At 43.2% G+C, this 18,168-nt stretch overlaps 1 protein-coding gene across 2 annotated transcripts in view; it reads right to left on the bottom strand.

Moving 5' to 3' along the window:
* Positions 1-18,168, bottom strand: part of HTT (huntingtin) — a 115,526-nt gene that overhangs the window by 13,130 nt on the left and 84,228 nt on the right. For both annotated transcript variants that reach the window (XM_081925528.1, XM_081925529.1), the window contains 11 exons: positions 17,880-17,975; positions 16,625-16,812; positions 16,100-16,226; positions 14,014-14,114; positions 13,193-13,347; positions 9,020-9,159; positions 8,325-8,407; positions 6,726-6,856; positions 5,016-5,145; positions 3,231-3,386; positions 819-1,009 (listed from right to left, as the gene is read on the bottom strand). In XM_081925528.1, the coding sequence (XP_081781654.1) occupies positions 819-1,009; positions 3,231-3,386; positions 5,016-5,145; positions 6,726-6,856; positions 8,325-8,407; positions 9,020-9,159; positions 13,193-13,347; positions 14,014-14,114; positions 16,100-16,226; positions 16,625-16,812; positions 17,880-17,975 (1,498 nt within the window). The remainder of the gene's footprint in view (positions 1-818; positions 1,010-3,230; positions 3,387-5,015; positions 5,146-6,725; positions 6,857-8,324; positions 8,408-9,019; positions 9,160-13,192; positions 13,348-14,013; positions 14,115-16,099; positions 16,227-16,624; positions 16,813-17,879; positions 17,976-18,168) is intronic.

Below are 18,168 nucleotides of genomic sequence, written 5' to 3'. Positions count from 1 at the left end.
TTGATATATCAGTGGGCTGGAGTCTTCCCATAGAGCGTTAATATCAAGTGCTCTGTTCTATAATCCTTACATAGCTGGAACTACAACTCTTTCTAATGAGACTCAGAAGAAGTGACTAGAAGAAATAACTGCTTTATGGTTCTTGTAGCATTTACCGTATTTTTCGCTCTATAACACGCACCAGACCATAATACGCACGTAGTTTTTAGAGGAGGAAAACAAGAAAAGAAATATTCTAAACGAAATAGTGGATATATGATTTTTGTGGTTCATGCTGTGGCCACAGACATGTGATCTGACAGTGAGTTTGGAGTAGCCCAATGCAAAAATCCTGAGGATCCATGTGGATCCATGCTTTGTAACCACGGGGGAGGGAAGGAAGGGGAACCATGGATCCTCTTCTCACGACTGCAGCAGATCCCCCCCCCCGCCACCCGCAGGCATTCGCTCCATAACACGCACAGACATTTCCCCTTACTTTCTAGGAGGAAAAAAGTGAGTGTTATGGTGCAAAAAATACGGTAATTTTTTTTAAAATGTACAATATCTATCAAACCAACTGTTTGCTCTTGTTAAAAAGGAAGTTTCCCTGGCTAGGTGACTGGTAGCCACATATTATGCAAGATCAAAATATCATAAGATGCTAATGATTTCTAAAGTTTTACCCGCTGTTTCAAGCTTGCTGATAACTTTTACTAAAATGTCCATTCAAGCAGACTGAAGAGGTTAACCACATCAGGTTGTGCTGAATTTTCAGTTCCACAGCTCAAAAATTCTGTTAAATGAAGGCCACAGCACATCACTACATAAACACCTACTGTGATATTCCTCTTAGATTGGAAAGCAGATATTCAGAGATGATTGGAATAAGCTGCTTTGCTGTTTCATCAAGAAGGTCACACTCAAGGATGTAAAGAATTCCATGCAGGGCTCCTATGCAGCTTGGCATGTGAGTGCTGCGTAATGTTGATTCCAGCAGGCGGCTCACGGGCTCTGCTACCACTTTATCCTAGTGGATGTGAAACAATTAGATGCAAAATTGTGCTGAATTAATTTACAAGCTGGCAACTATAAGGTTAGTAACAATTAACATAAAACAATGATGAAAAAGTTTATAAAATCCATAAAATATTCTAAAGTATGATGAAATACGTCCATGTCATTAACATTCTATCCATTTACTGACATGTGGTATTATTTTGAAGGAAAACAGCTTTATCTTGAAATACATGACACCAGTAATTCCTGGTGTGTCATTTGGTAAGCTAAAGGTCCGAGTCCTCTTATATTGTGTCCTGGGAAGTAAATGTGGTTTGAATGCTTGGAAGATTCTGCCCCTTACACATTATGCTGAAATCAAGAGAAAGACTGGGGAGAAGGGCCAGAATCTGGAAAGAAAACTGGAAAAATGTGCAAAGGACGTTCTGTCCCCAAGGGACACAGTTGCGGGCCATGAGCCAGGAGACCTGGTCATTTATACAGACACCCTACTCTGCTCCCCCACTTTCGCTCCTTAAGAAGAAAATGCCACTGACGTCACTGACATCTGTTCTAATCAGCACTTTCCAACTGGTGGGTTGCAAGGCCTGTGCATGGGACTTATAAGTAAACCCCAAATAATTTTTGCTTGTAATGTTTAACTAGTATGATGAATACCTCTTCCAACTTTTTGTTTTATTGGCATATTATAATGCAATGTTGACATATGTAACCAAATGTCAGAAAGGCACACAAAAAAAACTTTTTGAATAACTTTGTAAGTACTTTGTAAGTAAACCACATCAATAGGGGTGTTCAGTAAATTTAATAGGCAAATTTGCAGGTTAAAATGCACTAAACCAATGGCTGCTGAAGAACAAAGGTCCAAACTTCATGGGACAATAAATCAATTGATCACCATACCAAGTAAACTTAGACTTGTGGGCCACCATACCTAAAAGGCAACCACTGCTCTAGATTGACAAATTCCAGTGTGCTTTGCTAAGATCTTGGGGGGTGGGGGGAGAATGTAGGTATTTTTTTGCCTCTTGCATTCTAGACTTGATAGTTCGACAATGTTCGGGGGTATAGAGTAAGAAATACCCTCAAAGTACATTAAATTATGTCAATTTCTGCAGTGGCTCCCTGTTTGTGGAGCGCTCTCCCCAGGGAGGTTGGCCTGGCACCTTCATTGTACACTTTTTAGGCGCCAGGGGAAAATGTTCAGCCTTTAACTGATTAACATCCAATGCCCTTTAAAATTGTGTTGGGTTAATAAAAGAGATAGAACAGTTATCTGCACACAGATGGTACCAAACTCCAGTTGATGTTTCCCCATGAGATGTTAAATAGATCAGTGAGAGCCGGAAAACAAACCGCTCCTTCAGGCAGGAGAGAGAGAAATGAGGCGTGACCACGCCTGCTTCCCAGAGTTCTTTGTTCTCTTGCCTCCATCACATGACGAGATAATACCCAACCCATTCATAGCATCAGCAACCACCTCCAATCCCTGAAGAAGAACAGGACCACACAGATACTATAGAGCTACCACCTGCCAAGACCACATTCTGGAACCAGCCATACAGGTAGGAAGTGGAGCACAGTGCCCTGAAGGATACCATGGTCAAGAAAGGAAGCCACAGATGTCTCTCCTGAGAGGAATGAGATTCTTCCTCCTGCTTACATGGCACCCTCTCTATCTAATCTTACACTGCATTTAAGGAAGGGAAAGAGGAGAGGGGCAGCTTTAGTGTCAAATGCAGTCTATGTGCTATTTGGCGCCACCCAAATAGGAACTGTAAGGAAGACATTTTATACCTTTCCACATGTATAAAAGAGCAACTTCTGGAAGAGTCTGTTGTCTTGCCCTTATGATGAAAATTATTATTTTGAATTGAATTGTATTGTTTTGATGAATTTATTGTTGCTTGCTTTATTTATATGTAACTTGGGGTTGATATGATAGTGTTTACAATGGTTCACCCCTCCTAATGCTATTGTGATTATTGTAAGCCCCTTCGTGCTCAACATTTGTTATTGGAAAAATTGAATACAAATATGAAATCAAATCAAACTTATTAAAAAGTCACTGAGAATTCTAACAGAATCAACAGGGATGTACTCCTCTTGGTTAAGCTCCCATGAAGGTCATCCATACCAGAAGATCAACAGCTGATTTAGTCCCATCACTAGGCCAGAAACCAGACTGAAATGGAACTGGGAAATGACTTGTAAATTAAAAGAAATCTTACCATTCCAAGAACGGCAGCTGCCTTACATGTAGCTGGAACCAAATACTGTATAAGGATTTCATCTTCTGATGGGTGTGTCTTCCGCAGTTCTGTTAATGTTGTGTACATCATTTCAAACTGATTCCTTTCTGTAAATAAGTCAGATACTGCTAAAAGCTGCAAGTACAAGAAACATTACAAATTAAGTCTTTTAAAAGTTGTTTATATAACAAGTCATTTCAATCAAGTATATATAACATATATGAATGCAACTTTACTAGAAAGAAGCTCAAATGTGAAAATGATAAAATATTTCATTATTTTTTTAAAAAATGTGTGTGTTAAGATTAAACACACAAAAAACCACTGAGATCACCGAGAGAGTTCTTTCTCTGCTTCTGAGATGGAGGTTATATTGGACTTTGGAGATAGCTAATGAAGCAGCCTTTTTTCTCCACCAGTAGGATAGATTCCCTCCCAGTTCGAGATATGTGGCGACTGGGAAATCCATTCTGTTTTTATAACTGTGTGTTATATTGTGGTAAACTGACCTGAGACCTTTTGGTTAAGGAAGAGTGAAAAATCCTATGTAGAAATGTAAAAAAAATAAAGTCCCTACACATCCAGAATACTTACATGCAGCTATTTAATTGGTAGCCTTGAGCTGACTTTAAAGAACCATACCCCCAAAAATGGGGAGGGAGGGAAGAAGTGATACATTAAAGTTTGTAATTTGGGATCATATTATAGGGTGGTATCTTTCATCAGGCAGATGAAGCACTTTCATTGCTTGCAATCCTTTGCTGCTTTTCCAACCTCTAGCCTTGTTTTCTTTGCTTTTCCCATTCTTTCAAAGGATCATCTGCCACCTTCCTCACCAATAGTAATGGTGTCCAATTTCCTTTTTTGTAGAGATGCTATCAACCACCTTAGATATACAGTGGTACCTTGGTTCTCGAAGTTAATCGAGAGTCCGTTTGACTCCCGAAACCGTTTGAAAACCAAGGCACAGTTTCCAATTGGCTGCAGGAGCTTCCTGCACTCAAGCAGAAGTCAGACGTTCAGCTTCCGAAAAACATTCACAAACTGGAACACTTACTTCCGGGTTTGTGGCATTCGGGAGCCGATTTGTTCGGAAGCCAAGCCGTTTGAGTACCAAGGTACCACTGTAGTTAACTCAAACCCCATGAGTATATGAGGTCAGCCTGCTCCGTGACTGGCTTCAGCTTTGCATTTCTCAAAATGTCCAACAGATCTTGAAATCTCAAATTTTTGGACCTTTGTGCTCAAGATTAGGACTGTTCCAATAATGAAAATAGATTAGATTGCTGGCCTTAGAGTATATAATTGTGTAATCAAGTCCCAAGGTCTGTTAAGATTTCACTGCTCTTTAAGAACCGAACCAGATCATCCCAGGCTTGCTGTCCACCAGTCTTTAGAACTCTACGTAGCACCTGTAACCCATACTAAAGCACTGGAATTTGTAGGCAAATTTAAACAAACAGAAGCATTTATTTATGACAGCCCAAAATAGTGTTAAGATTTGGGAATTGCAATTGTATATACAATATACGGTAGGTTCTTTGGTTAACCCCAGCCCAGATCACCTCATGTTAGTTTTCCTTCAGTTCAGTTCCTCCAGGTTAATTTGCCAACAGATCCTGTTCCAAATCAATTCAACTCACTTTAAGTTGCCCAGCAAGCTTCTGAACTTACATGTTTTCCCCCCCTTTATTCACCAAAATTTCAGAACAATATATTCATTCAATAAGACAATGAAAACACTGAAAACAGTATGATACTTACAGATCGGACAACTTCACTGATGAGGATAACTGGGGTCCTTTTGCCTGGGTTGGAGGGCAGAATCCACTGACTATACAACTCCAACAAGAATTGAGAACAGGAATGTATATCTACACCGGCACGATGTTTCCTATAACCAGATACAAGCACAGTTAATAAGCTACTACATTGCAGTTATCTTATAATAATCTAAACATGTTCACCAAAGAGTCTTAGGGAGGAGAAACAGCTTTGCCATGAATTTGAAGCACTCATTCAGCTGTTGGAACTAGAGAATGGAGATCTGCTGTCAGGTAGGGCAATGTATTTCTGGCTCCAAGTTCCTACTAGCAACAAAGGCAGCGCTTTGATATTTTTGACAAACATGTCATTTAATTGTGTTCTCAAAGAGCACACTTGAAGGCCAACCAGGAAGTCAATTGTGGATGTGGTTAAGATTCATATTAATAGGGAAAGGGTGCTGTAACTTAGGACTATCCAATCAACCTTTTATTGAACTGTAGCTAGAGTGGGAGCAGGGCAATACATTTTAAATGATCCCATTCTGCCAAAACTTGAGGCAATAACTGAATATTTGTTACAGGCACTAATGCCTTTTGCAACTACTGAAAGGCAGAGTCTTCTTTAGGATTAGAGTGGATGAGAAAGACTTTTGAGTATAGCTGAAAAGGTTAAATGGAAGAAGAATAAAATAAGCAGCTACCCTCTATTCAGTGCTGAAATGTTTACTGTAAATAGTCTCCCTTAGAAATGAATATTCTCTTTGGTAATTAAGGGAGATGTGACTGTGTAGTGTCTTTTGGTTCTTATGATAAACTATCTATCTATCTATCTATCTATCTATCTATCTATCTATCTATATCTATCTATCTATCTATCATCTATCTATCTAAAACCAATCAGTAGATCCACTGATTAATGAAGGCACAAAAGGATTTTCACTGCTGAATGCAAAACTAACTGCAGATTATTCCAATTACAAACAAATATATCTTAAGTAAAGGTAAAGGTACCCCTGCCCGTACGGGCCAGTCGTGTCTGACTCTAGGGTTGTGCGCCCATCTCACTCTAGAGGCCGGGGGCCAGCGCTGTCCGAAGACACTTCCGGGTTACGTGGCCAGCGTGACAAGCTGCATCTGGCAAGCCAGCGCAGCACATTGAACGCCATTTACCTTCCCGCTAGTAAGCGGTCCCTATTTATTTACTTGCACCCGGGGGTGCTTTCGAACTGCTAGGTTGGCAGGCGCTGGGACCGAACGACGGGAGCGCACCCCGCCGCGGGGATTTGAACTGCCGACCATGCGATCGGCAAGTCCTAGGCGCTGAGGTTTTACCCACAGCGCCACCCTCATCTATAATAATAATATAATAATATTTTATTATATATCTTACTATATAATAAAATCATAGAGACGGCCACAACAGCTCCAGCAGGACAGAGCAGCAGGCACTTGAGCAAGAATGGGTTGAAGTTCAAAAGAGAGTGGGAGGTGTTTCAGAGATCAGTTTGCCAAACTGCTCTCTGAAGTGACTCCCACCTGCCTTTAAAAGTGGGTGGGGGTGAGCCATGGGGTGGCAGATGAGGAGGCAGGTGAGGTGTAAAGGGAGGAAGTGTTGGCCAGGTGTGGGATAACTGGGGCTGGCAGGCAGGTGGGGCTGGCAAATGGAGCAGAGCTGGCAGCCGTGTGTGCGCACAGAAAAAATCAAAACCTGGAATTCATGGGAGAGGATGGTGGCGAGGAAGGGGCAGGCATATCACTCTCATCGTCTTCATCTTCATCCCATTCTTCTTCCCGCAGTGGAGTGATGTTATTTCCTAGCCACACAGAGTGGATAGAGACCTTAAACGAGAGGGGAAAGTTAAGTGATTCAGTATTTTTACTTCTTAAAATGCCCTCACACTTTGACATAATGAAAAACCTCAAATTAGTTTCTAGTCTATATACAAATGATGATATCATTACATTTGCATCTGTAGGCAGCGTCTCTCCTAAATACTTAAAATTGTGCCCAGAGACAACTGGAAACTGATAACGGAAAGGTTAATACAGTATGTTTGCTGGGGGCTCACGTCAGCCTGTACCAGCAAAGGTTTCTGGAGAACTTGCAAAGGCAGCCCCATATATGACAGTAATCAAGCCTGGGTGTGATTAGTCATCTAGCCTAACTGCAACCAGCCCCCTTCTAAGCTTAGCATCCCAAACAACGTTGAAGTAACATGGTCTGATACTATGATATGTATTTCTGTGTTTTTATATTGTAAACTGTCCTGTGATACTCTAAGGGCACATAGAAATTTAATAAACAGTAATACCTGTAAGTTCCTACTACAGCGGTGCCTCGCAAGACGAAAAGAATCCGTTCTGCTATTCTCTTCGTCTAGCGGTTTTTTTGTCTTGCGAAGCAAGCCCATTGACAGCTTAGCGGATTAGCGCTACAGCGGTCTAGCGGCTTCCAGCGATCAGCTGTTAAGCGGCTTATCAGCGGATCAGCTGTTAAGCGGCTTAGCGGCTTAGGAAAGGGGGGGAGCGAAAAAAACCGTGGGGACTCGCAAGATTTTTTCGTCTTGCGAAGCAACCCCATAGGGAAATTCGTTTTGCGAAGCGCCTCCAAAACGGAAAACCCTTTCATCTAGCGGGTTTTCTGTCTTGCGAGGCGTTCGTCTTGCGGGGCACCACTGTATGTATAGAAATGCTATTGTCACCAGTTCCTCAAGCGGCATGATTTCTGCCTTAAAGCAGAATTTCCTACCTACTGGCTCCCACAGAGGAGTACTGAACCTGTTATAACCATAAAATACCTTCCAAATATAGGTTTTACTTGATCTCAACATGATAAGGCTAAGCCAGTGCAACTTTACAGGATGTTTGCTCTTTGTTCCGCAAATAATCCAGGTGTTTCCCATTATCTTGTTGGATACAATGGTTCCTTAGCTACCAATAGATATCCAGGGGGATGGGGGAGTGAGATTTGTTTCTTGCCCCCAACCAATGCACTTTTCAGGAATGGGGACCACAGGGAGGTAATAATTCCCCCCGCCCCCCCAAAATAGGAGACGCATCTGGTATGAAGTTTGCTCCCTAACCCCTACAGAAGATCCTAATAGTGGTCCTGATGGCCAGAGCTATGTCATCAGAGTTAATGAGATCACATGTCTGCTGCTCTGCTACTTCATTCTGTTTTCAATCATAATTTGTCTTCCCCTAAAATAATAATCCTACAATCCCAAGATTGTAATTCAGCAATTCTTGTTACTCTGGAAAGTCAAGAATACAAAGGTTCTCGCTAAATATAGACATTTGAACAAACCTGTCCTAGTTTATAGCCCATATTGCCCATTTCACGCTCTGTATTGATCTGTAGTAAAAGCTTTTCATGGCTGATAAGAACACCTAAAATAAAAAGAAAAATACAAAATTCTTTGAGGCAAAGCCCACAATAAGCCTGAAAGTACACATTATCACTGTGGTCAACATATAATGCTGACCCTTTTTGCTACTGATATGCTCAACTTGCGTTCTCTCTGCTGGAGATTCTGCTGATATGCTCCATTTCTCCTATCACTTGGGCTGCGTTAAGTAACCTCACCTACTTCCTTTGGGTTCAGTGGAATGCCCAGCAGAGTACCTTTATATACTCTCTGGAAGCCACTTGCCTGACCCAAGGTACAGTACGGCAGGGGTGGGTGCAGGGCTACTGCCGGTCCAAAGGGTGAGCTTAAACAGAGGGAAAGGCTCTTCCACAAGCAATGTCAAATGGGAAAATTCAGGGACAGCATGCTTCCCTGGAGCCTTGGAAGTTAACATTTGGGTGATGCTGCATATTTCCTTTTGCCAGTTACTGTGGACAAGAACCAGACTTAGTAAGATGCACCAGTGGTGTTAGAAGAGCGTATGCCAAGGATAGTTCAAGTCTGAAGAATACTTGCAAGTAACCTAAGGTTACTTTCTGTTTCTATTTCAAAAACTGTAGAACTTCTGCATAAGCAGCCATTGGATATGTACCTGTAGCAGAAGGAGAAAGAGACGGAACAGGATCCCATGCTTGGTACAAGTGGTGGGTGGCAATGTTGTCTCTTTTGGATGCCATTTCTTGGATTTCTTGTTCTACAATTCCTCTTATGACATTTAATTTTCTCCCAAACCTGAAGTTCAGCAGAAATAATCATAAATTACTAAAACATCTTCTACAGTCAGGAAATCTTCACTAATAAAAAGACTACTGTATCAGCTTTTATTTTTATAACAGGATTCACTTCTGGGGAAAAAGGCATATCAACTAATTTAAAATGCAAATCAACTATTAACAAACTTAGGCTTGATTTGCTTAGAACTAGCCTAATTTAGAGATTTCAAAATTAACCAAATGCTGTGAAAAGAAGAGCCTATCATTATACAGATACGGGTATTACGTAAGACAACATGGGAGTCTATTACCCCTAAATTCGCTCTTTGCGACTCCCAGAGGGCATTCCTTAACAGTGGGATGGCACTGTCAGGAGCTTGTCCTACACTCGAGTAGGACCCTGGCAGAGACACATGCCCAACTGGCATGTTCCCTCCCTCCTGGTCGATCGTTCGGGAGCTTCAAAAGCTTTCTTCAGCCCGAACATCACAGCGACCGATGCCAACAGACATCGGCACACTTAGGAATCCGCAGAGTCTTCGCAGCTTATGTGTGACAGACCTCAGCAACTCAACATTTTGGCTAATCTACTTTATTTTCATATAAACACACATGGAGCACTGCAGCATGGCTCCCTCTCTCTCTAGCATCAGACAGCAAAGAGGAAAAGGACATAGGACAATAGTTCTACTTCACAAAACACAGTAACACAAACATCCTGTCTCTGTCACTTCCCACTCTGTGGAGTCAAAACATACACCGTCATGTGAAGGACAACAATCCTATGACTGCAATCATGGAGCAGGAATTCTAACAGGCACCCCTCCTCCAAAAATAAGGTTGACAACATTGCAGAGGGTCACCAACTATGAGAAATACCACACCTGCAAGGACCTTTCTTGGTGTCCTCCCTGAGGCAACCTATATTTTCTTTATTGACGAAAGGGAATCCTGTGAGGCTTCATGCCGCTCTGCAGTGCAGAGCAGTTCCTGGAGTTGGGAAAGTCCATCCTTTCCTCTTCCGTTGGTTGGGCAGTCAACTTCTCTCCTCTTTGGCGTATGAGAGAAGAAGTAGGAACGGATTTCCCACTTGCCCCGTGGGCTGCCTTTCTGCATTTTCCTGTCCCCGCAGACATTTTGAATAGGGGTTGGGAGAGATGAGGCTCATCTGTTTGCTTTCTTGTCCCAGAGGGCATTTTGATTTGGAGCTTCATGCCTTCACCATGAGGTGCATCACACACTCATTTAATGCCCATTGGAAGAAGGTGAGTTGCAGTGGGTGTGCATTGCCAGCCTTGCTTGGCTGCAGTACACTTGACTTCCCACTCTGCCCTGTCTCTGCAGTTTGTTTTACTACGTCCAGCTTGCCTGCTTTTCCTTTCCAATGAGGTTTCCCTCCCACTTTCCATCTTGGTAGGAGCAAACTACCAAGTAGTGGTAAGTTGTTGTTGTTTAGTCGTTTAGTCGTGTCCGACTCTTCATGACCGCATGGACCAGAGCATGCCAGGCACTTCTGTCCTCCACTGCCTCCCGCAGTTTGATCAGACTCATGTTTGTAGCTTCGAAGACACTATCCAACCATCTCGTCCTCTGTCATCCCCTTCTCCTTGTGCCCTCCATCTTTCCCAGCATCAGGGTCTTTTCCAGGGAGTCTTCTCTTCTCATGAGGTGGCCAAAGTATTGGAGCCTCAGCTTCACAATCTGTCCTTCCAGTGAGCACTCAGGGCTGATTTCCTTCAGAATGGAGAGGCTTGATCTTCTTGCAGTCCATGGGACTCTCAAGAGTCTCCCTCCAGCATCATAATTCAAAAGTGGTAAGTAGTGGCAGCCTAAATCCAGCAAATGGCCCCTTCCCCTCTGTTCACTGGGTCTTTCTGCTGACTCGGATCCTTCCCTCTCCCCCTCTTTCTGGCTGCAGTAGGTTTTCTGTCAGTTGGTCACATGCACACAACATAGGGAGGAAATCTAAACTCCTCACATCTCTGGTGCCTTCATTTACACTGTCGGAGGAGGGCTTCCCATCTCTTAGGCTGCTTAGGTTTTTTATTGTTTTGTGTTGGTGGAGGAGGGGGCTGCCAGCTACCCTGCCAATTTATTTGTGACAGCAAAGGGGGGAATTCCCACCTGTTCGGCTGCCTCCATCCTGCCTGGCCAGTTTTTGTTTCTTTGCTACACTGGAGGAGGAAGGCTCATGTCTTGTGCTGGACCCAGGAGGCCTTTAGGATTCTTGCTTTTCCTGTGTGTAAAAGGGGTGGAGGAGCTGGCATGGCATTCCCACACATTTATTTACCTGCCTTTAGTGGTGATCATGGGAGTCAGTGGGTGCTTCCTTGGCCTCCTGGGTGAATATATATGCATGCATTCACCACCAAGTATTACCCAAGGCAGGTCCAGCTATTTGGCGGGGTGAAGCCATTGCCTTAGGTAGCAGAAGCCCCTGAGGCGGTGCCTCTGCGGACATCCAGCATATCCCTGCCACCTGTGAAGAAACTACACTGGCACTGATTTCCAGTGAAATTTTGCGAAACCTATGCAAGAGCTAGCTAGAGATTGGTGCCAATGCCAGTAGCGGCACTTCCTGTTTTGTCTCAAGTGGTGAAATAGGATGTGCCACCCTAGCACTACAGAATGCTGTGTTCTATATTGTATTGCTGTATTTTGTACATTGGTATGAAAAACTAATTTTTAAAAATCCTGAAAAGAATTCAGGGGATAAGAAAAGTTGGGATAAGCATCACCACAGACAAGCATGAAGAGCACCAACATCAGAAGTACTGTAATTTTCGCTCCAAAACACGCACTTTTTTGCTCCTAGAAAGTAAGGGGAAATGCCTGTGCGTGTTATGGAGCAAATGCACTGGATCAGAGTCAGTCAAGCAAAGCGGGAGCCGCTTGCAGGGCTTTGCACGGCTCTAGCTGTGCTTGCTTTACAGCCAGGAGGAGGGGCTCTCTGAAAGCAAGCAAAGCGAGAGCCGCTCACACGCTCTACAAGGCTCTCGCTTTGCTTGCTTTAAAGCGACCTACAGCTCGGAGGAGCCGGGGAAGAGGGAGGGAGGGAAGGAGAGCCATGGCAGCAAAGCTGGCAACACGGGAGGAGGGACAGAAGGGAGCCATAGCGAGCTGGGAGGAGGCAGGCGGCTCAAAGCCAGCAGGCGCTTTTAAAGTAGCCAGCAACAGCTGCTGCAGCCTCAGCTAGCAAAGGTCCACACGCAGAGCAGTGAGACTGCAGAGGGACAGCAGGGCACAGGAGGGCTTGGATCAGGAAGGATAAAATTTAAGCAACAAGCAGCAAAAAAAAAAAAAAACCAACCTGAAGCTCTCAGCCACGAGCGCAGTGAAAACCAGGAAGTAAAAAAAAAAGGCTGGGGAGGCCACGGGATGAGGTAGAGGGGAAAACTAGGCAAATCCCCCGCTTCTCAGCTGTTTTCAGGCAGGATAGATTTGAGCATTGTCTGGGTCCTAGTGCCCCTATCGCTATTTTGTGCTCCATTCTATTGCTGCCGGTGGCTGCTTATCACTGATACCAGTAGCCACGTGTACAAACCAAGTAGAAGGCTGCAAGGAGGAGCGCTTTTACACAGCTAATGGCGAATCCCCTGCAATCCAAGTCCTCCTCACTTGCTCAAATCTATTCTGCCTCAAAACAAGGAGCGGAAGGAACAAGCTGCAAACTGTTAAATGGAAAAAAACCCCAGGCACAGGGCAAATACCTTAAGTATGCCTTTAAAGCAACAGTGCTCTTTTCCTCCCCGCTCAGCTCCCCGAAAAGCTCCTTCTCCACACACCCCACGCGTGCTCCTTGTCCCTTGAGTGCTTTTCCTTCCTCCCCACTTAAAACGTCATTACAAAGCACGGATCCACATGGATCCACAGGATTTTTGCACTGGGTCACCCCAAATTCACCATCAGATCACATGTCTGTGGCCACAGCATGAACCACAAAAAACATACATCCACTGTTTCATTTAGAATATTTTTTTCTTGTTTTCCTCCTCTAAAAACTACGTGCGTGTTATGGTCAGGTGCGTGTTATAGAGTGAAAAATACGGTACCTTGTGTCCAGAGCTTTTAAAGCTTTGTTTCGAGGTTGCTGCTCCAAGCAGCTAACAGCTGGATTGCCTGCAAGTGGTATTGTCATGGCACTCAACACCAAGGATGTTATGGCTTGGACAGCTAGAACGTTTATTTGGGTCCTCTCTGTATCTTCCTGAAAAAAGGAACACATGAAGCCAAAGTTATGAGTGTAATTCTACAATAAGAAAAGAAAAACCTGCAAAGAAGCATCATTTCATACCTAATAAGCTAGGATTACAACTTTCTTTAAACCACAGACCCTAGGGCTTGCCGATCAGAAGGTTGGCGGTTCGAATCCCCGCAACAGGGTGAGCTCCCGTTGTTCGGTCCCTGCTCCTGCCAACCTAGCAGTTCGAAAGCACGTCAAAGTGCAAGTAGATAAATAGGTACCACTCCAGTGGGAAGGTAAACGGCGTTTCCGTGCGCTGCTCTGGTTCGCCAGAAGCAGCTTAGTCATGTTAGCCACATGACCCAGAAGCTGTACTCCGGCTCCCTTGGCCAATAAAGCAAGATGAGCGCCGCAACCCCAGAGTCGGCCATGAATGGACCTAATGGTCAGGGGTCCCTTTACCTTTACAACTTTCTTCTTGGCAGAGCTCCAATTTGCAACTAAAGAGCAGAAACATGTAACAAACTCTCTTCCTAGGACAATTTGTATGTTCTATTCAGTTTCCCTTGGGGGCTCTGTCTCCTTTTGTACACAGGCCCGTCTGTTCCAGTCGTGTTACCGGAAAATCCCAATCGGCAACAACATGGAGGTGGAATTGACAAAATAAAACCATTCACTGGATTACTTTACCTCTTGCTGGCTTTCCTCTTGGTCCAATACAATTGGCTGGGTTACAAGAACACCAAGAAGAGTAGCCCATGTCTCTTCAAACTGCATGCGGTTTGTCCACCCTGAGGGAAGATCCAAACCACTGATGTTTACCACTTCAAAGGATAAGAGAATTACCAAAGCATAGATTCCACAGCTGTATTTTTATGCTTTTAACAAAAGAAGTTTTAGAAATCTCTGAAAACATAGTATGTTTATCTGACAGGGGTGGGGAAGATACAGATAATTAACTACCTGTAAAGACTCCTGTCAGAGCTGCCCAAGGTCCCAGCTCACAGAGGACCAACGCCAGTTCTTGTTATATACAAAAGTCTTTATTAAGGTTCAGTTTCCATTCCAAAGCCTCGGCGCGCAGCTCTACGTCTCAACCCTAGACCGCTGAAGCTCCGTCTGAATCTCCTCCCCCCAGACACCAGTTCAAGACCCTAGCCTTGCTCCACCTCCTCCTTTGCTCCTTTCTCCTCTGGGTCCGTCTGCCCGCCGGGGTGTTGCCCTTTCTGGACTCTTCTGATGCTGAGTCCCCGGATTCTTCCCCCTGCCTCCGGCATGCTTTAGGACCTGGCTCCCAATCCTCGCTCCCAGCTGTCCCGCGCGCCTGTGCATTTGAACTTGGCGCACGCGCCCAGCCGGCAACTTTCCTCCTGACCGTTACGCTGCTTCTGTCACTGCTTCCCCCTTCGGGGGGGCTCGCTGGATCTGACTTCCCCTCTGTTCCCTCACTCAGCGATAGGGGCGTGGTCAGCCCTGACTCATCCTCTCTTTCCCCTGGAGGGGAAGCCGGTCCTGACACATGGGACTCTTGCCCCCCGCTACGCTCTGGTGGGGAAACTGGTCCCGATCTCCAGCTGCTGCTTTGGGAGTCACTGCTGGTCCCTTGCTTCTGGTGCATCCCTCCCGGGACCCCCCTTGCTCTGGCTATCGGTGCTCCCTTCTGGGAATCTTCCGAATCACTGGACAGACTCATGGACTCTCTTCCCCCACTGTCATCCTCACCTATGCTGCCCTCGGATTGTTCTCCTTCGCTCTCCGCTTCCTCTTTCCCCTGTGCCTCTGCTCCTGAACCCCTGACAACTCCTTATGACACACAGAGTTTATGTGTAGAATTAACATATAAAACTTGCATTCTGCAACCATAATTGCATATTTTGGCCAGTTCTAGAAATTCTTTCCTTGAAATCATAGTTTTATCCATGTGAGAACCTACAACATTCCCACACCCCAACATTCCATCCACAGGTGACTATGGCCTGCTTTCTGCTGTGGAATGCTGGTTTTTGTTATGTCATTTTATGATGATGATGATGATGATGATGATGATAATAATAATAATAATAATAATAATAATAATAATAATAATTTATTTATACCCCGCCCATCTGGCTGAGTTTCCCCAGCCACTCTGGGTGGCTTCCAATCAAGTGTTAAAAACAATAACACTATATAAATATAAATAACACATAAATAATAATAAATAACACATATAAATATGCCCCATTAAAAAAGAACTATGAAAATATAAAAATTCTATCTATGCTCACACTCTAATCTGTGCATTCATATTGGAGGCTAAAGATTTTCCCTCTCCCCACCTACATTTTTGTAAGCATGTGGAAATGAACTCTTCTTTCCAAGTGGAAAGTTGGTTTAAATTGCAAAAGTAACTTATTCTGCAGTGCTGCATAATGACAACACAATATATATATTTATATTGGAAAATGTTCCTTTAGATTCTATGAAGTTTAAGTTTATTTTCAATATGCAGGAAAGGGCATCTCAATTCTGAAAACTCATAAGCCATGTCCTATATTCAGAATCTGACCTAATGAGGTATGCCACATACTGCAGTGTTCAGTGTAGCAGATCAGCAAATCGAAAAGGCCTTTGCCTCTGACTTCAAAATACTGAGGTACCTCAAGGTCACCCACTCACAACCAAGGCTTACTTTGTATTAAACAGTTTAAAATAATGTTAGTTCACCATGTACAGTGTTTTAAAGTTATAAAGACTAAACTACAACTTATATATTCAGCTCAGTTTATCTACCTACCCAATGTGTTAATTCGATAGATAAACTCCTTGAATACTTCTCTCTCCTGAAGAAATTCTACTGGTATTTCTGGGAAATTTGTGCCAAAATCACCTGTGGGCTTTGGAGACCAACCCAGTTTCCAGACCTGGACAATATGGAGACATAAAGAAATATAAATATTTTGCCATTTGGAGCTCTACCTTTCCACAAACATTAAGAACATCAGGTTCTTGTCTTTAAGCTAGGACCCTCTGATTTGTCAACAACCATAGAGGGAGACAGAGAAGACATGTTGACTTCTTTGCATGTGTAAGAAGCTAAGAATCAATGTCCAAAAATGGCACTCCCGCTCTTAACCTATGAGAAGGGATTCTCATAAGACCACCACCAAATTTTCAATAGGGGCCTTTAGGCATGAAAACATGTAATTTACATACTATATAATTTACTGTGAGAAAAAGATACCTAGTAAAAATCAAGAAAAAACCTGACAGTATGATCAGCAATAATTTTCAACATCGACTTTAGCAGTTAAACACATACCAGTGGGGGAACTCTTGCATAGCTGTTTACTATGGGCAGTCTTGACAAGCTGATGATGATGTTCTTAAGAACAGGGGTGAGGAATGCTGAAATATGGCTATTTTTCTTGTGCCCCAAAGCCAAGACAGATTGCAAACATTCCACCAACTCTGCTACTATTTCACAAGTCGTTGCAATATACTCAAATTCTTGAATTGGGAAAGAATACGAAAGTTCAGTACAGAATACTCCAACACATGCAAACATACTAAATTCAAAATTGCTCCAATCTATCCCTAGAACTCTATGGTGTCAGAACAGCTATCTTGACAAAACACATTAACAGGCTTCATCTGGCAAGCCATAAAAAATGGTGCATACTGAACAATTATCTAAAAAACCAGGAAGAGCAGTATCAATTAAAACTATTCTGAAGGGCAACGTAGATGTGATGTTAAATGTGTAAATCCATTTAATGTGTCGTTTTCTTACTTTCAAATTAATAGCCGACTGTGGGTGGGTGGGGTAGAAACAGGATCTGGTAGAAACAGGATCTGGTACTGCAGCGTTTAGTAGATGGAAGGTTTTAGTCAAGGCATTCAGACGAGGCAGTTCTGTGGAAGCCTCGAGCTAGAGCAATTTTAGGAACCAGTATTTTAGGAACCAGTATTTTAGGAATTGTGATTAGCTTCACTCCACAATGAGAAAAGCTGCTTTGGTTAAAGCACCTTGCCTGTTTTAGCAGCCTGAGGATAGCACTGAAATCTCTTCAAGCTGGAGCACTGCTGGCAGAACAGCTGCTCCTGAGCCAGAATTTCTGGGGAAGTGGGACACCACTGTAGCCAGCTTGGAGGGAAATTTCTTCCAATTCTTCCTCCAAGGCAACAGCTCAAAGAGGGAAAATTAGTCCCTGAGATCATAACACATAAGGAAAGTGGGTTGCTCCACAAATGTGGGCTCTGATGAACACCGTTCGCCCAGAGAAGCCATTATCATGCTTCACAGGCCCTGCTACTTTGAAAGCTTAAAAAGATACATTAAATGCAGTCACACATTTAACATTACATCTAATCTTTGCCTTGATAAAGTCGCAACAGAATATGTAAATGAAACAGGCAAATATTTAAACAAAAGTAGTAAATGTGGAACTATATATAAGAAATGGTACAAAGATATAAAACATGCTAAAGATTTAAAACAACAAAAGTGAGTAAAAGTTTATACTAGTTAAATTAAAACACTATTATATGCACATTTGAAGCTTGAATCTCCTTACTTTCTCTTTGTGGATCTACTTCATTCTCACTTGCAGGTTTTGTAATGTTCTTCTTCCTTTCTGGACTAAGAAGCTGATTTCCAGGTTCAACTGCCACTGTATTAAGAGACACACCAAGCATTTCTCAACACTAATCTTTAATTCCCCTGAAGTAGCATTATTGGACAAGTATTTGAATTGCAAACTGAACAAAAATACTCTTAGTTTTGTAAGACAGAATTACACAAACTGATGACATTTTGTTGAAGCTGTTTGATATCATGGACTTTTGTACACTGAGAACTTCACT

Source organism: Podarcis melisellensis (genome assembly GCF_964234715.1).
Source record: "Podarcis melisellensis genome assembly, chromosome: 9".
Classification (NCBI taxonomy): Eukaryota; Metazoa; Chordata; class Lepidosauria; order Squamata; family Lacertidae; genus Podarcis; species Podarcis melisellensis.
This window is presented reverse-complemented; position numbering and strand designations above follow the sequence as displayed.